General features: G+C 37.1%; 2 protein-coding genes across 3 annotated transcripts; both read right to left on the bottom strand.

The window, feature by feature from the left end:
• Positions 1-4,000: 4,000 nt before the first annotated feature.
• LOC113639658 (neuropeptide B-like) lies at positions 4,001-5,498 on the bottom strand. Its single transcript, XM_027141676.2, has 2 exons — positions 5,129-5,498; positions 4,001-4,411 (listed from the first exon to the last, which is right to left on the bottom strand). The coding sequence occupies exons 1-2, from the start codon at positions 5,381-5,383 to the stop codon at positions 4,265-4,267; spliced, it is 402 nt and encodes a 133-aa protein (XP_026997477.1). The 5' UTR covers positions 5,384-5,498; the 3' UTR covers positions 4,001-4,264.
• A 1,830-nt stretch (positions 5,499-7,328) lies between these two features.
• stk31 (serine/threonine kinase 31) lies at positions 7,329-21,636 on the bottom strand. 2 transcript variants are annotated; one of them, XM_027141445.2, is made up of 25 exons: positions 21,388-21,635; positions 21,249-21,294; positions 21,088-21,140; positions 20,834-20,932; positions 19,859-19,930; positions 19,548-19,706; positions 18,896-19,203; positions 18,174-18,324; positions 17,382-17,507; positions 17,101-17,216; positions 15,744-15,897; positions 14,124-14,249; positions 13,802-13,981; positions 13,503-13,619; positions 13,280-13,399; positions 13,034-13,165; positions 12,704-12,805; positions 12,537-12,617; positions 12,162-12,287; positions 10,552-10,671; positions 9,799-9,885; positions 8,960-9,109; positions 7,755-7,880; positions 7,553-7,624; positions 7,329-7,473 (listed from the first exon to the last, which is right to left on the bottom strand). In XM_027141445.2, the coding sequence occupies exons 1-25, from the start codon at positions 21,433-21,435 to the stop codon at positions 7,375-7,377; spliced, it is 2,970 nt and encodes a 989-aa protein (XP_026997246.2). In that variant the 5' UTR covers positions 21,436-21,635; the 3' UTR covers positions 7,329-7,374. The 2 variants fall into 2 exon arrangements, with proteins under 2 accessions (XP_026997246.2, XP_047656426.1); XM_047800470.1 differs by lacking the exon at positions 19,548-19,706 and having other exon boundaries at positions 21,388-21,636.
• Positions 21,637-22,601: the final 965 nt, after the last annotated feature.

Below are 22,601 nucleotides of genomic sequence, written 5' to 3'. Positions count from 1 at the left end.
AAATCACAAGCTCTAAAGCAGGCATCGCTCTTTCACTCTTACCTGCAAAATGTTGGTGGGGCTCCAGGTTTTTATTCCAGTCACATTGGAGGCACATTTCATAGGTATTTGGAGATAAAGATGAATTGATTAAACAATCATTTTCGACTTCTGTTTTTTTTTTTCATTAGCGATGGAAATAACATTATTGACATTGCAGTTTGCTTCATTTGTTGTCACAGACGCAAGGAATTTAGGAAAAGTAAGAGGAAAGTACGCATCTACACCTTCTATACTTTTATGAGATCGCCATGCAATGAACCTCATAGAATAAATGTTTTGTTTTGACAAAAGTTTATCAACCATTTCAAACTATTGGTTTCACCTCCTGAAGGACTATTCTATATCTATACACTCAATAATTGTCAGGGAGCACCCTGCTTCTTCTCCTGTGCACGCCCCGCCTGCGCGGAGCTCATCGCCAGCGTCTCATTACACTGGCCTATGTAAGCACCACATTTGCTCCATTCCAGCGTCAGTTATTGTTTACTGTTTCCAGTGTGTTTACTCTGCAAGTTCTTTCATTAAGCCCTGTTTTGCTGGTGCCTCGGCTTCTGCCTCCCTCACTTCGCCTAACAATGATATACTAACAGCGACCATTTTAACCTGATTTTTCACCAGTGTAACCTCAGCTGACAAAAGTGGAACCTGTTATGGTTTTCTGCTTCTACCTCAAGGATCGGTGTGTAGTAAGGTCTGAGTTGTGATCTGAGATGTTTTTGAATATTTTCACATCTTAATCAGTATCTGCATGGTTTTATACCCTTTGTTGATTGGCTGAGTTGTTATTTGCATAAATGAGTAGGAGTAAAAGCAATCATGGGATTGCTGTGGATGGGACCACAGGAGACCGTCACACCCGCTTTGAACAACTGTTGCGTCAACCAGCTTTATGGTTGATTATTTAAAGACTTCGGCAGGAAGGAAACGATGTTGGGTCTGTGGTGAACTTGGAATTTGCTCTGACCCATTAGTTCCTCAGGAGCTCTTGGCTGCTTAATTCCACTGCAAACGGTTGTAGAATGGACATTTTTTACATTTACATTATTTCCTGTCCAGTGTCACCCAGATGAGGATGACTTTCCTTTTGAGTCTGGTTCCTCTCAAGGTTTCCTCCTGATATCATCTCAGGGAGTTTTTCCTTGCCACCTTCACCTCTGACTTGTTCATTAGGGATAAATTGTTAGAGATATTTAGTAACTTAATTTTAAACTTTAAACTAAACTTATGTGAATTGTTAAAAGCTCTATACATGTAACTTGAAGTGAATTGTATGTGTTCTTTATAATTTAAGTGAAAGGAAGCTAATCAAACAGCAACACAAAGGAGCTCACACTTAGTGTTTCTAGCTGCTAGGACATGCAGAATAGGGGGAACTCTGGAGTATATTTTAAAAAGTACTTACTGTATCTGTATCATTGGTAACTTGTACACTTATTTCATTTGAACTATATTAAGGGTCATAGTGACATGTACTGTATGCTAGCCTGCATGCTTATTACTTATAAATGAACAAAGCTATATCAAATAAGTAGATGGCTCCACATAACAAATTATTTTATCTCTCCTGTATATTGCTAGAAGGCACAGTGAAATGAATGGATTATATGGGCAAAATAAAATACTACCTTTTAAATAATTAATGGTGACAAACTTTGAGGACTGAAGCACTAAAGAACTGATGTTATTTCAAGTCAAGAATTTTGGTGTAAGAGAAAGGTGGATGATCTTCCATGTCCATTTTCTTTATGGTTGATTAAATGTACCAGGACAGTCAAACTAACTGGAAGACTACAGACTTACTTGTCCATGTGCTTGACAAAATAGCTGTAATTTATGACAAAAGTGGAAAAGAAGATGGAGGTAGTGAGTGCCCTATATCTAGCATGCTGTTATTGTTTTGATGGATGTTTTGATTGTTAGTGATGAATATTAATGTAATTTTAAACTTTGTAATCTTTCTTCTATGTTCTTAATCTTTATTCCAGTAAAGCTGCTTGGAGACATTGTCTATTGTTAAAAATGCTATACAAATAAATTGAATCTGTGATCTTGAAATTAATTAACTGTTCCCTGATTTACTTGACACTAAATTCACTTGTGTGCGATTTCTACGTAGCCATAACATATAATTAAAATAATATGTGTGTATTTATTATTGTCTATACTGTATGTGTATGTAAAATAAATCATACACGTATTACTAAATAAGGCTGCTGTTGCTAGGAGTTCATGTATAATATATTTCATGTGTATTACATAAACAAGAGGTGATTCATCTATTTCAGATGTCTGGCTGTGCCATTTGTATTGTAGTGGCACTCAGTGTGTATGATTTTACTCTTCCTGAGCACCCTTTTGTGTTGAGTAACATACTTGATCAAGCTTGAAAGCACAGTCATTAATACAATATTACTGGCCTCATTTTATAAATAGCAATAAATAAAAAAATCGTCTTTACTGCACTTAGGATTTTTCTGCTTGTTTCTCTGGGAAACCTTTAAAAGTTCTGTCTAAATCCCTACAACAGAATCAGATTGCTAGTTATTCACCATTTCATTTATTAAATAGAGACATTTCTTTAAACAGAATTCAATTCACTTACCGCTTATATTGACAACCTCTTACAACAAATGTGGACATACACAATTGTCTTTGCATTGTCTATATGTTCAACAATCATTTATGGGTTTGATGGTCAGATGTGATGGTCTACAAACTGCTCAAAAGATTTTCTTTTGTGGTATTTGTTCGTTCCTTGCCGCGAGTAGGAAGCTTCACAAATGTAACTAATATTGAGAGAAAATAGAGCACTTTCAATGATTTGTCTTAAATCATTTGTCTTAAGATAATGAACTGCTTTATTTTTAATACATGATTCATATAGTTTAAAATGTGTAGATCTTTTTTATTTTTTTAATACATGATATTCACTGTGAACTCTAACATTAGATGTCATTAAAGACATCAAAGACTCTAGACACTGCTCAAGCAACCAAGCCTTAATTACTACTGAGGTCTATAAAAACCCAACAACCATGGGGTGTCATTTCAGGAGGGTTCAAAGGCATTTTCCATGGTTATACATTTATACATGTATACCATTTATACTACAGTGATAGGGTTAGGGATAGATGAATTGCAATCAACTGAATTTTAATGGTGACAATGAAGGCCATAACATATTATTTATTTCATTTTTATACTTATTAGACCATTCACTAAGCCCACATGACATTTTCATCCTAACAGGACCAAAATGTCAGCCATTTGTCATCATAGGATAAAAGTGATCAATCAGAAGTAGGTGGTGATGACATATAATATGTAAATGATGATGTATAATGATATTGAAACACTACGTGTTATTATGTACTGGTTAATTATATCATAAAAACAAATGCAAGGATAACACACATGTTATTTCTAGGTGCAGTGTATCCATTAAGTGCAACATGCTGTAACTAGAACATAACACATACAGTAAGAACAAGGTGAACATCATAAAAGTACTTTTTTAGTTTTTTGATCAATTTGATAAATTACTGGAGTAAGAGCATTTCTTTTAGCAAGACTTTAATAATAATTTGCACTGTTTGAATGATGCAGTAAGTGTTATCTTGTCCTCTTACAGAAATAAATAGCATGAAATCCTCTTGGTATTTGAGTGTAAGTTTATATTGTAAATATTTTTCCCCATGTCAATGCTAGAACAAATGTGTTAAGTTTTAAGGGATGTATTACTTTCCTGGTTATGGCACATGGACCATGGACAAACTGGTGTACACTCACCACACCTCTGTACTGTAAAGAACAATTTATTGCATACACAAAACGTTTAAGCTATGCCTATAGTATGGGGATCTTAGTGATAAGCAAACATTATTTATTTCTTTGAGGTGTGCTATGTCTTCTTTCATATCAGTCAGTAAATGATTCAATTAATGTCAGCAAATCATAATGATGTTTGCAAATGTGTTTTTTTATTTCATACGTAAGTGACACAATCTTGAATTAATATTGTATGTACACACACTTATACATACATACACATCCGTACACACTGGGGGGAAAGTGCTGTTCATAGATATGCTCTAGGCTTCATATTGTTTTCATTTTTTTCCTGTGTGATCTTTTAGACTAATACAGTAAGGCACCCCAGTTTCATACAAACTGTATAGTCTACTGACTGAACACACACTTAATTGCATCACATGTCATTTTTTCAGTCTGTAAACAAAGGTGATCCTCGAGTGTTCACACAGTCACTGGAGTCGAGGGTAAGAATGACGGCCGCCTGGCACCGAAACGTCGAGTCCTGCATCAGCTCACAGCTTTGCAGCTCCGGCAAGACGTCCTTCACACAAACAGGCTGCAAAGAAAAGAAGAAAAAAGAATGAAATAGTATATTAAAGTATACAAATCATATCCTATTTTAATATTCTTCTATTTTTATTTAGTTTATTTATTTGCACAGTCTAAGAAGTGGTCGTGTGAGTTTTCATTTCACTGCAATTTCTATACTGTGTGTAACAAATAAAATCTTAAATCATGCAACAAATGTTGATACAAATCTTTTGCACATGCGCAGTTTGTTTCCTGTGTGGTGCTGAAAGAACAGCTCACGTTTTGTTTTGTCAGGTTTTTAAGGTAGCTAATATAGAGATATGGAGCCAAAAACTAATAAAAACAACACATTCATTTGGAATATTTGCATTTTTAAGCATTTTCAACTAGCAAAGTACGAGAAGTGGCACTTTTTCAGCATTATGCTCTGTATATTTAGACGTGTGTCACAGCGCAGCTTATCTTGTGATGAAATATTTCTCATTTATATTGCACATAATAAATAGTTGACTTCTGGTTGCATGAAACTTTACGATCTACTGCTAAATTTGTACTTATACCTCACCTCATGTGATTGTGTCAGTTTCGCTTTTCCTGCAGCTGTAGCAAGGATTTGTTTCTGGTCAATAACTTATTAGAAACAAATCCATCCGTCTGCATTATGTCTCACGTGCGAATCTCTTCAGATAAACCAGTCACAGGAATAAATAGAATTGTGTAGTAGAATAAAACGAGAGCTTACCATATTTTTTAAAGCGAACTTGCGTGAATTTGTCTGTAAGATTGCGTTATTTTGGGTGAATCCTCCGCTGTCCCGTGTGTCCGCTTCATCTCTTCTAATCGCTGATCTCCTGATTCCTGACAGCAGCCCAGATGCCCTACCGACTGAGTAATAACTGGGTCCTGCTGCTTGTTTGTACCAGGCTTCAGCTGGCGTGTGAACAACAAACACACAAATGGCAAGAATGAGCAAAACTCGCTCTTCAGACTTCCCCATGTTTAAAAACCAGAGGCACAAATACTCTTAACCACGTTTCCAATAAGCTCTGAAAGGTTTCCTGGCCTCGTTATTCAGGCTTTATATATATAGCAGCCCCTGTGGTCGTGTACACATTTCGGTGATGATTCATATCCGTTAAGATCAATAGAGAGAAGTCTCCTGGTAGCTAATGAACACACCCAGAACAACAGAAGGCTGAACTGACCTTGTGGCTGAGGATGGGACCCTCATGAAGAGACCATCTCTGTTAAACCCTTTATAAAGTTTACTTGTAAAACTTAACCCTGAATGGTAATTAGGGGCCAATCAAATCTCATTCATTTAATAATAGTGATTTTATTTTATTTTTTTATTTAAAGGCACATCATAAATGAAATGAAGTAAACGAAGGGGAAATTCAAGATTACATTTTATTACATTTACAGCATTTAGCAGATGCTTTTATATCCAGTGCGACTTACATTATCTCATTTTTATACAACTGAGCAATTGAGGGTTAAGGGCCTTGCTCAGGGGCCCAACAGTGGCAGCTGGGATCGAACTCACAACCTTCTACTTGGTAGCCCGACACCTGGGATACCACATGCTACCAAGATTAATATAATGTTTATGAGTTAGTCAGCACAGAAGGTTTGAATCAATGTTGATTTCCATTGTTTATGCAACATTAAATCAAGCTTGTGTAAAGTGCATTTTTATTTAAGAGCAATCATCTTTGGTTCAAAAATGATCTACTAAATCCTAATGTCAAGCATACTTTATGCACACATTGCAGTAAAACTAAAATGTTTTCAATTACTTTTGTTCTTGCTGAAGGCGTCTTTTAGACGTTATATCTTTACCTCTGGATCATGAAACAAAATTCAATCTGCATTTTAATAAAGAGGTTATTGTGTATATGCTCAGTCATTCTTTTAAAAGACACCTTTTACAGTTAGGGGAAACAGGATGGTTGCAAAACAATCATAAATATTATATACGCAGACGAGCCAGAACATTAAATCTACCTGCCTAATATTGAAAATATTTCCCCCTTTGTGCATGCAAAACAGTTCTGATTGTTTAAGGTATGGACATGGACTCGGCAATACAACAAGGTGTGCTGTGGTATCTGACACCAAGATGTTAGCAGCAGATCCAAGGTAGTAGTACCTGGCCTATTTATTTAGGTGGTACTTGTCAAAGGAGCATCCAGAAACACTGCCCGTTATGCATCCAGGTACCATCTCATCCACAGGGAAGCATTCCACAGTACTCAGCATTCACCTGATGTAAAGAAAATGTGATTCATCAGAGCAGGCCACCTTCTTCCATGGTAGGTGCTTACAGCAGTGGACAGGATTCAGCAGCACCACACTGACCAGTCAGCAGCTATGCAGCCCTTCAATGTTGCAATGTACCGTTCCACATTTCTATCATGGCAATACTGCAAAAATAGCTCTTCTGTGGGTTTGGACCAGACAAGGTAACCTTTGTCATGCACAAATGACCCTGTAGGGGTCCCTTATTAGGCCCTTACACATGCAACAATTTTAGTGGGCTTAATTATGAAATGCATAACAAATATGTTTGGGTTGACATTGACATTTATACTTGTAACTTTATTATTTAGAGTCTTTAAATTAATCATTGTTAGACACCGATTTTAAATAGGTTTATGGACAGCAAAGAAATACGACTGGCAGGGTATTTCCCAATGCGATTGGTGATAAAATTGACTTAATTTTTACTTTAGCTTTCTTAAATTTGTCTTAATATCTTCTTTAACTATTTTTAAATAAAACACAACATTCTTGGGTATATTTTATTTATTTAAACAAATCTTCAAAAGAAAAAGCGTCTTTCTTGTTTTTTTTCCTTGATCAAAACAAAATTAAAAATAGAACAAGAAATACAACAAAAATGAAAAAGAACTATATATATATATATATATATATATATATATATATATATATATATATATATATATATATATATATATATATATATTAGTTTTCTTCTAACAGAAAGTAATAGTCACGCAGTGCTTCAGCAGCAGACAGTCTTCCAGAACAGACCAGTAGCTTTGAGATGAGAGTTTGGACTTCCTGTCAGAGACACAAGTATAAAATGATATACACATACAGTATAAAAGCTCACTAACGTTTCCAGGAAATATTCACCTACCAGCTGTAATCCAGACAATCTTGGGCCATGTTGCTCACTGAACACATCTCCAGTGTAGTCAGGAGCATGAAGCTATTTTTTTAAATGGTATAGAGGTAAAGCATGTTTAATGTTTTCATTTGTGTTAAACACCATTTATCAAACCAGGTATTGCCTCAAGGAAAATGAGAATTATGTTCAGTTTAACACTGGAGCATCGTACCCAGAGCACGAGGCCACCAACAGCGTACATGTCAGTGGCTGGAGAAGGTGGCTCACTCTGCCTTAGCTCTGGAGCGACCAGACTGATAGAGCCAGCTACCATGCCATAGTCAACAGCCCGCTGCTCCTGGAAAGAAGAAAACAAAACATTACCCAAATAGTCATACACTATTTCACACGGCTTCAAACAACTGCCTTCCGCAATAGTTTTGTTTATGGAGAAAAAAAAAGCTAATATGGTTCACACAGTAATTTCTCCTCCAAACAGTTCATTATACTTTCCCTAAATGTTAGCTCAGTATTTAAATTGCAAAACCATGAAAAATACCTACTTTTTGCCTGTAAACATGCAGGTATTTCATGAAGTTAGGTGTGATGGCATTTTATGTGTAACAAATAGTCTGTAATTTGATTTTAATTATATACAAACAAATACATTTACTTTCTGATAAAAAAAAACAAAGTTTATATTAGGATGTGTGGAATTTTACAAGCTCATACTGAGAATATATACATCCATGTAAAGCATGTGCCTTAGGCTTGGGACACATACTGCAGCTTTCTGCCATACAACTGGGTTATGGACAGTTATAGTGTCTTAAAGCAAGATAACTTCTAATGAGATTTCTGTTACTAAAATCCATCTTGAACTTTCTTTTAAATATACAACCATCTTAGTAAACACATTTTATATATATATATATATATATATATATATATATATATATATATATATATATATATATATATATATATATATATAAGGATATAATATCATACATTTTACATTTTTAGTGGATGGGGAAAAATACGGGGGGCAGAAAAACAGCACCAATCTTTTCTGCAACATACTGAAAACACCACACAATCTGTAACAAATAAATCTGAATAACTGTAACACATTATTAAACCATAATAAGCTATAAGCAGCGGTTTGAATCAAACCATTCATGTCCCCTGGCTTTGTGGGATGGATACAGTTGGCTAATACAAGAAATGTGGTATTTAGAAGCAACACTCATACTTGAAATATGGTGTGCGGAAATAAAGGTTTGCAAAAATGTAAAAATACTTCTCACAAAAACCCCTGGACATGTTTCAGACCTGTGAGGTGATAATACAGATAACTGACCCAATGCTAGTCAACATGACCATAGTATTTACCCCTGTATTTTTTATAGTTCATTTGGATTGATAGATACTCACTGGTGTCTTTGTGAAATCAAAATCCCCAACGATGCCTTGCTTTCGGTTGAGAACAAACACGTTGTTGGGGTTTAGAGAGGCATGTATAATGCAGGATTCATGGAGACTCTGGAGCCCAAGAAGTACTCCTCTCATCACCCTCCCAATCTCCTACAAACCACATCAATATGAAGCAATAAGCAAAAAGTACATTGTTAGAGTATATAAACTACTGCATAGTGCTATAAATGATAATTTAGCAATAATATAAGAACTTTGTAATCTTTTATCTTGAAAGAAAATCATTAACTTTCTGAAATCAATTAAGTTAAAGTTGATTGGAAAAATGCTTCCAGACCAAAGTTCCACAAGCTTTCATTATTTCCCGCTTTCAGAATATATATTTGTGTACACCAGATCATCACACCCATATGTGCACCTTCCTCAAACTGTTCTGATAAAGTTGGAAGCACACAATTGTCTAGGATGACTCCGTATGCTGTAGACGTCCGTTCACTAGAGCTACGAGGTCTGAACCTGTTTCAACATGACAATGTTAGGTCTAGGATCACATGGATTCAATAGCTGGAATCAAAGAAATTGAGACACAGGGCCCTGACCTGAACAGCTCGGGATAAACTGAAAGTCTGACCTCACTAATGCTCTTGTGGCCGAATGGGCAAATCCATGTTGCTTTAAATACTAGTGTAATGCCTTACCACGTGAGTGGAGGTTATAATGACTCTAAATGTGGGACTGAATCTAGAATGGGATGTATATATACACAAGCATATATAAATGTGATTTGTCTGGTGTCCATAAATACTTTTTGCCATATAGTGTACAAACGGAGGACTTACAGAGGGTGTCAGTGGGCTAAGTTTCTGCAAAGCCTTAAGACTTCCGTTTGAGTAGTAAGGCACTATGATGTAGGCCAGAGGATCCGACTGAAACACACATTCAGCATAATTAGAGTTTTTAAAAAATCTACTTAAAACATTATGGGTTCTACACTTATCTGTAGCAGTCTTCTAGGACAGTACAGGTAAACTGACTCGTATCAAACCGACTTATTGATCTATCGAAGGTTAAGTGACGTTGCCTCTTTCCAGCTGCTGTTTTAAATCGGTTCCAACCATCCGATCATTAATCCATTGCCTTAACTGCGGAGTCACTACCACAGACTGCCTGTGTCAGGACTCAGCCCGGACTTTGGCCACGTGCATGTGTTTATGTCCTTCGTCACGTGTCTGCCCCGCCCTTGACTTGTCTGCTCCTCCCGTTTCCACACACCTGTTTCCCGTTGTGATCACCCTGTCTATTTAACTGTGCCGCGTTGCCTTGTGCAGCTTGGAATCTACTGTTGTCTTGTCCTGTCTTTAGTCGGTGTCATGTTTAGTGTTCTTTTGTTATTAAACCCTGTTTATTTTGCTATCCTGCGTTTGGGTCCGTTTTTATCTCGCGTTCGTGACAGCCTGTCACACAGCCTGTTCAGATCTGACATTAAAACCTCTGCTTCTTAAGATGCCTGTTGTCACTTGGCAGCAGCAGGGGAGTTAAAGCATGGAGCACAAAACAAAACAGAACAAAAATTTGCCATAGGAAGAGAGCACCTTGCCGAAGAACAGGCCCAGCAGAGGCATAGCAGAGGATGGACACTGATTCTGAGCTCTGTGATATTGTGCAGCCTGTTTGATCATCTTCACTTCCAACTCTTCATCCACAGAGTAGCCCTGGTCATAAAAAAAGAGAAAATAATTAGCTGAGATTCTCAACTCTAATCCTTAAGAACCACTACCAAGCTAATTAGCTAATACACCAATGGCATGGAGCTTCTTACCACTTCCAGTGGCTTGTATTGCCAATAGGTTTTACTGACAGCTCACAGCTGACCACAACACAATATTACCTGTTGCTCCGATGCCACTTGCAGAAAGCTTAAAGACCTTCATGCTTTGTTTATGATGACAGATTAATTTAGAACATTTTAAATCTGACATTTGCATTCTTTTGATCAATTTTGCACTCATTGCAGTATTTCAGAATGATATTAGGATACATGGTTTTCTAAACCATGATGGGATGATTATAAAATGCAGAGTAGAGTAAACTGCTGTATAACAAAATGGGCTGCCTTGTCAGAGCGCTCCAAATAAAAATAGCTGAAAGTAAGTGTGTGCTCTTGTGGATAGGTAGATAGATAGACAGAACTTGTCTAGTACAGGTACCTAGCAACAAAATGCTGTTTAGCATCTATTCCAGAAGTGCAAATGGTAAAATATATGTACAACAAACAAATAAAGCAGGTAGTATGTGCTTAACCATATGTGCTACTTGTATATACAGCACAATAAGTATAAAAAACTGAATTGTGTCTGTGCAATAAGTGTGTAATGATTGTACAACAGTAGCCAAGGTGATTACAGGCAGTGAAGTATTAGTGAGACATAAGTGTCCTAGTGGTGTAGTGTAGAGTTCAATAGGTTTATGGTTGAGAGGAAATAACTGGCCCTGCTGGTTCTGGTACTGATGATCCTGTATCACTTCTTGGATGGAAGAAGGTTGAACAGCTTGTGACTGGGGTGGAAATCCTTGATGATTTTGTGTGCTCTGTGCAGACATCTACTTGGTCAAGAGACTCAATGGCAGGAATTTGGGTGCCAACGATGCATCGATCAGTTTTCACCACCCTTTGCAGTGATTTCCTTTCACACACTGTGGAATTGCCATACCACAATGTAATGGAGTTCAAAAGGATGCTCTCAATGATGCAGTGGAAAAAACTGGTCGAGAGGTCAGGGGATATATGAACTTTAAGTCTTCTCATCGCGTAAAGACACCTTAACCTGTTGTGCCTTCATAAGCAGAGTTGAAGTGTTCTGATGCCAAGACAGATCCTCAGAGATGTGATGCCCAGGAACTTAAAGCTGGAGACACCATCTATTTCAGTCACGTTGATGTTGGCTGAGTGTCTGCTGCTCTTAGATTCCTGAAAGTCCTCAGGGTTCTTTCTTCTTTGATTGTTAGTGGAACACAATGCTGACAGGCTTTAGTTCTCCTACATGGAGGCTTATGCATTCTGCATTGCTGATCTGACCAACTACAATAACGATAACTGGCCCCAACTACAATAACACTAACTAGCCCCAACTACAATAACGATACCTGGCCCCATTCAACGACTAAAACGGCTGACCCTAAACAGCAACCATTACTCAATTACCTTAAGCACCACCTTTTGGCACTGGAACTCGGTACACACTAATGGCCTGCGCCCACTCAGCTCTCTCATAGGCTCAGCATCAAATATGTCTCGATCCAGACTCTTCATTAAGAGCCCCTCAGAGATCTGGCAATATGCAAACACATAACTTAATAATCAGCAATTAACAACTTCATTAAAATAAATAAATAAACAAACAACACACAACTGGTCAATCATTCAAGGGAGTGGCACATCAATATTTAAATGCTCACATGTAATGATATTTACACAACTGATTTAAGACTAACAAATGCACAGTCTAAATGAATCTAATTTTAGTCGGATAGATCAGTAAGATTTTGCTATTAGTTCAATTATGTTTTGATGAATCACCAGGTAACTGCTGATATCTGCCTCAGGATACAGTTGCAGAAGCTCAGGGAAGTTTCCGTTTACCAGCTCAGACAGTTTTTTCTGCATAATGACACACACAAAAAATTCCTGTTAACCAAAAGCAGATTATTCAGTTATGGTGGAATGAAAGTCCAAGCTGAACTTACATATTGCTCTTTCTCGTGCCCAATTTCTTGAAAGAGAGCATTCCTTGTCTGAGTAATCTCTTCCTTTTTCCTTAGAATCTCAGGCAGATCCAGGTCATCTGCCTATCAATTACAAAGTCCAATTAATATGTCAACTTATTATTTGTATATTCATATTTTTCACATCAATAATTAAATTGGTAATAGATTGTTATATAAAGGTTTGACCCAAAAAATCATTCCTTTAGCTGAAACACAGAGAAAGATGTGGCCAGAAATGGGGAAACTCTGCCCCTAGTGGACGAAAACATCACCAAACGTTTAGAAGGGTTAAACTAGTGAATTAGTTACCTCTTCCAGGCAGCCCACCTCTACCAGTTTCCATCGTAACTGTGAACGCAGGCTCTTTATGCGTTTCTTTATGTGCAAGAGCTCATCTGCTTTAGGTGATTTGTTTTGCCAATGCACCATGTCCTCCTTAAACTTGTATAAACAGTGAAAAAAGCGTAAGCTACACGACGTCTATTAACAGGAATCAGCACTTAAACGATCGTACATTATAAATTAAAAGCCATCCAGTTAGTGCTCTCTTCTTACCTTTCTGTTATCTTCATACATCTTTCTGAGGCCACTAAGCAGGTGCTGCTCTTTTTGGATATGCTGCATCACTGTATGGCACGCAGCAGCCATTATTTTCATGTCCTCAACGTTTTGCTCCTAAGAAACGCAAGAAGATTAACAATGTCTCACGAATAAACAAAGCTAGCAGAACTGAATATCTAAATGCTTACATACAATAAGACCAGCCACTCTCACTCACAAAAAATGTAATAGTCAGCTCCTCACACACATCAGACTCAGCCTGCTTCAGGAGCTCATCCACTCCTGCACCAACTGCCTCCAGGCTCACAGCAATCTTCTCAGTCAGGCAGAAAAACTAAACACAAAAAATCATTAGAATGATCTCTTAATGGTTAAACTAAAAGAAAATCGATGCCTTTATTGTTGTTTTCTTAGGTATCAGGTATGAGGTACACACCACTACTGTCTTTATTACCTAATAAATAACACATTTGCTCAGAGTAACAGAGTTTAGTAGGTTTTAATTTTGCACAGTACCTTGCTGGTGTTGGCTGCCCAGTCACTGAGAGCACAGAGGGAATAATCTGTCGCCTGGCACACATTTCTGAACTTATGAAGCTTTTGAGTTTTCCACTCACAAAACTGCTCTAAAGACTGACCTTGAGCATCATCAGTTTGGACTGAACCGAATACAGCCATCAATGATGAGTTGACATCCTGTTAATTAAACAGTTGGGAGTCAGACACACGCATTACAATGCTGACCGAGAACATCTATTTAACTCCAGTCAATTAAATAGGTTTAAAATTAATTTTAGCCTAATTACTAACTATAGCAATATCAAATTTCCACACACACCTTTAGGGTGTTCAAGCGATCACTAATTGGCAGACTCCCCACCACCAGAAGGAAGTCATCTATGGCAGTTAGTAGAATACTGCGAGCCTGATTCCTGCTGTTCACCAGGTCCTGCAACTCCCCCTTCTGACAGAACAAGCAAAATATCCATACTAACACAAATAAACAGTGCCCTTGCTCTGTTAATACACTGATAACTTCAACAAAAATAATGGGAGGAATGTTGGAGATTCGTGCACTCAACGCTTGCAGCTTCCATATAATAAGAAAGGTTTGAACTACCAGGTACTGGACAAGCTCTGGTGGACAAGACGTCTTAGAAATATCTGTTAAATTAGCCTACATTGTGTGATTTTTTTTTTTTTAATTCACTGTATCCTGTATAGAAGAATTGTGAAATTGGTGTAACAGCTGATCTTAAGTCAACTAAAACATGCTCTGTACTCTTAAAACTGAGATCTATGGGCTCAGTTTTCCATCATGAACGTTCCTCGACACTGTATGGAGGCATCATGGGTTCAGCTCCTGGCAAGTTTCCAGCTCATTCAGACATGTAAAGCACACAAATTGTGCTTAAAGGTATGTTAACTGTTTAAATTTCAGTTAATACCCATTAACTGATTTCAATTAAAATCTATTTATTTAGCGCTTTTAACAATTCACACTGTCTCAATGTGCTTTACAGAGAAATCTCAATGTTCCTTGAGAGATTGTCTCAAAGAAGCTTAACAGAAGTATAGGAACAGAACAAAAATTTTGAAAGTAAGTTACTATTTATCTCTAATATTTATCCCTAATGAACAAGCATGAGGTGTTAAGGAAAAACTCTCTGAGATGAGGAAGAAACCTTGAGAGGAACCAGACTCAGAAGGAAACCCATCCTCGTTTGGGTGCCACTGGACAGGAAATAATGTAAATGTAAATAATGTCCTTTCTACAACAGTTTGTAGCTGAGTGAACTAACGGATCAGCGCAAATTTCACCACAGACACAACCCTGACTTACGAAGTCTAACCTTAAGTCTGACCATCAAGCTGGCGGACGCAACTGATTTGTACAAATCTTTTGTGTTCAGAGTTCTTAGTATTTTCCATCATAGCCATAAATGATAGAGATTTTACATGTAAGCAATATCATTTATATCCCAATGAAACACAACCTGGTAAAGGACAATAACAGTTCCTTTCGGCTGATTTCTACAATAACTTGTATGACAATGAATACCAGCTATAACGGGCCTAGATTCAGTAATGAACACAAAAAACAAGAAGTAACTTTTTGGAAAATAAAAAGTTAATAAACGAATATAAATTTTTTTTTACAAAACATTTGGGGAAAAAAAGCCTGCTGACTATTTCCATGCATTTCCAAGTTCATTCAAAAAGAACTGAGATATATTTTACAGTGAGTTCAGTTGGATTGCTTCTTGTTGTTTGCATAAAAATCCAGATTTCTTATGCAACACAATTGCAATAATTAGATACATGTGTACATGGTGAATGAGATGTCACAGTCACTGTAAGTTCTGGCAAATGTAAATTCATGGAATGCAAATAAAGAAAAAGTGATATAAAGCGTGAAGAATATACACTCATTATATAATATGATGCCAATACTCACATTTTCACACTCTTTAAGCTGCTTTAAGGCCTGTCTGTAGCCTTCCCAAGCCACCTCAAGTGTTTCTGATGTGAGTGGCATGACAATTTTATTATTGAGCACCAGAACTACGGATTCAGAGAGACTTTCTACTGCAGTGCACGGATTTCTTTCCCTGAAAAAGACAAAGGGGATTTAACCACAAAACTGAACTGCGCGTGTGTATGGGCCTTTTTACACCTGGTCACTTCATGTGTTTTCTCTGATCCGATAGCTATCTGATTTGTTAAAACTGTTCCATTTACATTAGGCCACATAAATGCGTCTTGGCGAATCGGATATCGATCCGATCTTTCTACTCCCGCCCAATATGCAAATATATTTCACCTCATTTCCGGGGCAATTGAAATGGAACACGCTTTGGTGTATGCGGTTGCTACAAAAAACAGCATTTACTGTTTGCTGCATTTTAGCTGGCAGCAGCAGTGCATTTTAAGACCAAATGAGACACCTGGTTGAAAGACCCAGCGCTGGTGGGAAAACATGTTTGTTTCTGGTGCGATGTACGACTCGCGAGTCACCTGCGAGTGACGTACTTCAGTTTGGGAGGAGTATAGCGCTGACGTATGTGTCTTGAGCAACCACATGCATTTACACCTGTCCAGTTTCATCTGAAATGCGTCCCAGACCACCTCCTGAAGTGGTTTGAGCGATTGGATTTATATCCATCTCAAAAACGTTTCGGAGGGCACTTACACCTGGTCTTTTTACGATCAAATAGCTATCAGATCACAGAAAACGCATGAAGTGACCAGGTGTAAAAACCCCCTATCTGTGAGCATGTGTACATACACATCAGGGGAGTATGTCCACTAGGAGGCAGGGTCACTTGAACCACAAGAAAACGTGCAGCAAAGAGACTAAAGCTGCATCTGTGTATCCCTAACACCCTACTATACAGTAGGATAAAAGCAGTATGCCAAAGGAATAGGAAGTCTAACACAGACGAGCTGAGTATAAGCGCTACAGGAATTAAAAGCTGTTCCTCAATAAACTAAACTCTTCGAAGGATTAAACAAGAAAAAAAAAACAGTTGTGTTTGAATAGAAAAGACGTTTTGCGGTTAATCTGATATTGTAGGTCACATGACAGAGGCAACATGATGGAAGTAATATGTCCAGATTATTCATATATATGCATATACTGATCAGTTCGTACTTAACAGTCAAGAAGGAGGAACTGAAGATTTCAGACTCACACAAGGTCTCAGAAGCCTCCTGATTGTTTCTCCTGAACTCCCTCCCTGCATAACAACTGCACTGCTAGAGTCCTATTTTTTTTTGGAAAGGTATAGGAATTTGGATTTTATAGATGTTACCTGTTTCTTCTAACTGCTTCCACTTTCTCAGCCAGTCGAGAAAACCTCTCACATACTGTTGAGTCCATGTTGACTTCTACACTCTCGTCCTTTCTTGGACGCTCCTCACTCGCTTTCTGTCAAACAAACCAATAAAGTTAGCACAGCGTGAATTGAAAACAAAGAAATTCGTTCAGATTATATGCATACAGGTTGACAAACATTTAGAGTCACCAAAGGCCCGGGTTTAATGAAAAATATCTTTATTTATAAGAAACTTTTAAAATAAGTCTTTGTTTAACCTCCAGCTCCAATCTGACTTCCTGTAGCTGCTGTTGTAGATGATCTGCATGATATTGGAGGTCGCACTTAACCTTCTCAAGTTTCTTTATCTCCTTTATTTTCTCTTGTACCTCTTCTCTTGCCTTCTACAAAACAAAAATAGCACAGCAGAAATAATTGCAAAAATGTAAGGCAAATAAAGGCAAAAATGCTTGACAGACTCATTATTTAACATCTGTGCCTTAACTGTGCAAACCCAAGATGTGTGCGCTACAGGATGGGCAGATTTTGATTTAGTGAGTGATGATTAATGATGAGGGTTGGGAGTGTTTCTCCAGGATTTTGCGCTGGAAGAAATCAAGCAAAATCTATATTATGAGGAGCTTTTAAATGTCATAAATGTAGAGCTAAATTTTCTTCAGATTTGGATCAAGATGCATTGTTTGACGTTAATGATACATCAGACAGCCAAAGCTCTTGTGGGTTCACACACACACACACACACACACACACACACACACACACACACACACACACACACACACACACACACACACACACGTCATATAGCCATCATAGAAAATAATTTCATACATGTGTCTGTTCTGCAAAAAATTTAGAAAAAGAATCAGGTATTTCTGTCTGCACAAAAAAAAAAAACTATAAATAAAAATGTAAAAAAAAAACTATAAATAAAAATGTAAAAAATTCACAAAAAAAAAAAAAGAAAGGAAAGAGAAAACCTCTGCAAAATTCTGGATGTATTGTTTAGGGAAAACTAAAGCTAAATGCAGAAGGAGAATAATGAGCACCTGCAGCTCTGACTTGGCTTCATTCAGCATTTGCTCGGTGACCTGATGACACAGCTGGAGCATCTCTGTGTTAGGCTGCTCGTTCCCTCTTAGCTCCCTCTCTGCTTCTGGCACAGTGAAATCTATTCCGGTTTTCCCAGAGCTTTCCTCCCTGAAGCCATACAGAAAACGCATTAAAACGGATCTTTACTATGACCTGAATCATAATCAAGTGAAGTCATATTCAAAAAAATGTGATGACTAGGCTGCACATTGTGTACGTGTAACGCTTCAAACGTTGGACTGTCGCAAAGCAGCTTTACAGCAACAGAAAGATTCAGCGTCAAGCGTTAAATTGTACTTTAAATTGATTCTATAAAAAGGTCATAATCATTTGGTTAAAGTGAGCTTTTTAGTTAATTACTAAGTAGTGAAAATGCTACTGAAAGAGCATTTAAAGTGATTATTAAACTTGTTCTAATCGAATCCGACAGCATGATTTGCTTTCAGGAAAGGATGCCAGAAGACTTTGTTTTAGAAAGCTAAAATTGTTACTCATACTACAGTAGGAAACCTGTGAAAAAATTTAAATATCTGCTTTCTGTTTATTTTAAATGCCTTTCCCCTAAATTTTTACATGAAGCACTGCTTTATATATCGTGATTAGCGTTTTAGCCATTATGCTGCAGCCCTATATTGTTTCCACTGAGAATGTCTTATTATGAGTGAAACAAATATCTTACATTAAGACTTGAGGCTTTTGGTTGGAGACACCGGGCCGTAACTTGGGAGCATATCCTAAAGAGCCCGTGCTATCGCCTTCTCTCTGAGGTCTCCTAGAGTGCCACAATCCAGTCTGCTTCTGAGGAGCCTTAGTGGGAGATGGTGGTACTGGTAGATTGACTGTGGCGAATTTAAACTTCAACACCTCTTCACCAATGTCCAGATTGCCCTGAAATGCCTGAACCAGGATCGTTCCATCAAAGCACTCTGACATCGTATTAATGCGCAACTTCTTTCCATAGATCAGATTCTGAAGAAAGGACTTCCCCTGGAATATGAAGTTACAATATACAACACTGATGTATATAGACATTTACCTTCAGTAGGATTTGAACAGTGATACAGTTTGTTATTTTAGCTCTTTTATTCAGCAGGCTGCATTTATTATAATACAATGCGTGAGGTTATTAAAGTGCCAAAGGAACGACATCTAAGGGTGAAATTTATGGGTGAAAACAATCAAACTAAATCAGAGGCACAGAGAAAATAATTGGGCATATAAAAACAACTTCAAAATAAAAATGTATGCAATTCCACATTATTCTTGAATCTAACAAAATGACATTCACTTATTGCACTTAACAGTTACAACAACGTTTGCACAATGGGTACCTGGGAGCAAAGTGTTGAATCCTGTTCGTTTGCTAATTGAAAGCCGTAGAACTTGTATCTTTTAGCGAGTGCAGCGTACTGCACATCCTCTGGGAGTTCAACTAGATCAGACCTCATTACTGTCTCCTCATTTCCATAATCAATATAAACAACATGGAACTAAAAATGATGAGGGGAAAAAAGGTCATTAAGACATTAAGACGGGAGAGCCGTGCTATAATTTCGACAAATCGATGCAAACGATTCAAAAAGGACTTGCAGACTTGGAATTTTATTTCGATTATTATTTTTGATTGTGAGATTGTGCTTACTGTGTCATACATCTGCTTCTGCACTTTGCACCTGTACCAGCATCTGTCTCCTGAGTAGCAGGCGGCATAAACCTGCAACATAGAAGTAAAGGACAAAAGCATTAAAGCGCCTCTGGATGCTTCTCTTGTTTCAATACAAAATAGGTTCAAAATAGGTTCATAGATTGTGCACTATAGATTTTCCCCTGCTAACGATTGTCCATTACAAAAAAGCAACAAAAAAAAGTAATTTAATTGTCTAAAAATTATTTCCACCATTTCTGTTGATAGTACAGGAGAGTGTAATAACAGTCGTACTGTCAGCATCATTTTAAAGTAATAAGTGTTACACAAACTACCAATAAAACACACCCACAGAAAATACAGAAAAATAAAAAAGAATCACAATACACTTTCTAGATTTTCACTCCTGTGTATTTTGGAGCGTTAACCCATTCTACCATACTTTAACTTGTTGAGTTCCTATGATGATAATGTATGCATTGCATTACATGGGGGAAGTCGTGGCCTAATGGTTAGAGAGTTTGACTCCTAACCCTAAGGTTGTTGGTTCGAGTCTCAGGCCGGCAATACCATGACTGAGGTAATTTTACATAATCAGAGTAAACTTAATGGATATTTTGGCAACGTCACATAAAAATAGAGAAAATGATTTTGTGAAATGATATATCAGACTCTAAATTAAAGACGCTTTAACGATAAACCTGTAATTAAAGAACAGGAAGTTCTGCATGTTAAAGTACGTTACCATAGCATCCAGTTGTAGGGCGACTTCATAGCACTTGTGACCATGGCACAAGGAGCAGCAGCAAAATAACAGGGTTTTTAACTTACTAATATCTGTATGCCCTGAACTTAAAGCGTTATGCCATTCTGAATAAGAATGTACACCAAATTGCGTTAAATAAATAAATAAATAAATAAATAAAATATCTAAAGGATCATAAAACACACTGTGTTACTGCTATAGATCACCTTGTGGGGACTTGGATTTCCCTTCGCTCTCTGTGCAGTGGGGCATTTTTCTGCCAGGACCATGTCCATCTTCTCATACGCCTTATCCTCAGTCACATACTCCATAAAAAAGGGAATAAAGATTGTAAAACGGTTCACATGTCATTACAGAACACATAGCATACAAACACAAACTATAGAAGAACTTATTGATGTAGCTAGATGACTATTTATCAATTTGCTAACTAGCTAACCAAGAGGAAGGCTTGGATTACCTGAGCCCAAAACGTGATGGCATCTACGACATGAGTGACATGGACGAGCTCCACTAAATCGAGAAAAAAACGGTTTTGTTGACAAGTCTGACATTTATAAAGAGTTGTAAAAACACGCTGTAGAGCTGGTGACCGCTAGCTAAGCTGCTAAAGCCACTTACTTGTTTCAATCACAGTCTCTCTGGATTGTTCCATAACGTCTCGCACCTAAAACCGACATCACGACCAGATACGACAGTCAGTAAATCTTACAGATTACGATAAGCACAAGAAAACCGTATTAACTACATAAAACGTTACCTTGTCGGGCGAAGTTAACATGCACTGTAGTAAAGTACTGGAAGCCATTAGTGACGCCTCCAAGGTGTAAATGGTTTAACCCAACTGTCGACGATTTCAAATTTCAACCCAATGTCTTACTAAGTAAATATCTAAACGCTATCAATTTATTTAACCTGGAAAGTTTTTATTACGTATGTTAAAGGTTAGACTAGAAATCGACTTTTTTTTGTTTATTTTACCCAAATGCTGGGTTGAGAGGCAGTTGTCCCCTGTTTCTACAGTGCATTGTATATGTGCTCGTGAGCCAGCTGCTGGATTATTATTATTATTATTATATTTTTATTCTATTTTTTAGACACAGAGATTCCATTGATCCATGATGGAAATAGAAAAGAGGAAAATTATCATTATTATTTTAAATTAATTCAAAATGTTACAGTTTACATTTATTTAAATAGAAATTTACAAATAAGAATTAATGAACTATCATTAGCATTTTAAATGACCAGATGCTAGAAAAAGAAACTTAGAGTCAATGATTCGATTCAATTTATTTGTATAGCGCCTTTAACAATTTCTCATTGTCTCAAATCAGCTTTACAGAAGTACTGAAACAGAAGAGAGAAAAAGAAATAAATATATAATAAACAAATATATAATATATAAAATTGGGATAATATATATTTGGGATTTGACATTTGGGGTCACAGTATTATTCTGTACGATTAGGTCAGATATTTTAGATTAACCCTGTAAAATGCAGAATCATGCTCGTTCGTTCCGAGAAGATTTATTTTAATACTCTCTTCCCTTTTATCATAAACACACCTCTGACATCTTTAAATTACTGATAAGCTTAAAACTTTTCTCTGTAAGGAAATTGGGGTCATCTTCCTGTTTGTTTTGACGACACCTCTTACATAATGTATATTACGTCATTTTGAAAGAACAACAGCAACCTTCATCAAGCACATTGACTCTAAGTGTTTAGTGACATCACTTTTCACATTCATGAATCAGACAAGAAAATGAATGCTGCCAAGGTGAACTGTCCCAAATTATACCTAATGTCCCAGTATCCATGCATTTGCTCTACATCTAATTTCCACAGCTGGATAAAGCATTATATTGTACAATAGATACATTTTATGATTTGTTTGAGATCAAATATTCTACTGCTAACATGGTACCTTGATACCATAGTACTGCTAACAAACATTCTGTTTGTGAAA

Source organism: Tachysurus fulvidraco, chromosome 15, assembly GCF_022655615.1.
Source record: "Tachysurus fulvidraco isolate hzauxx_2018 chromosome 15, HZAU_PFXX_2.0, whole genome shotgun sequence".
Lineage (NCBI taxonomy): Eukaryota > Metazoa > Chordata > Actinopteri > Siluriformes > Bagridae > Tachysurus > Tachysurus fulvidraco.
Note: the sequence above shows the minus strand (reverse complement) of the source record. Positions and strands in the feature narration are given on the sequence as shown.

Excerpts from the sequence above, each read along its gene's own strand:
- stk31 (XM_027141445.2), bottom strand. The coding sequence starts at position 21,435 with ATGGCTTCCAGTACTTTACTACAGTGCATGTTAACTTCGCCCGACAAG. Across the intron at positions 12,618-12,703 it reads GGCACGAGAAAGAGCAATAT|AAAAAACTGTCTGAGCTGGT; the intron begins GTAAGTTCAGCT and ends GTCATTATGCAG. Across the intron at positions 9,886-10,551 it reads TGGGCCTGTTCTTCGGCAAG|TCGGATCCTCTGGCCTACAT; the intron begins GTGCTCTCTTCC and ends TGTGTGTTTCAG.
- LOC113639658 (XM_027141676.2), bottom strand. The coding sequence starts at position 5,383 with ATGGGGAAGTCTGAAGAGCGAGTTTTGCTCATTCTTGCCATTTGTGTG. Across the intron at positions 4,412-5,128 it reads AGTTCGCTTTAAAAAATATG|CCTGTTTGTGTGAAGGACGT; the intron begins GTAAGCTCTCGT and ends TTTTCTTTGCAG.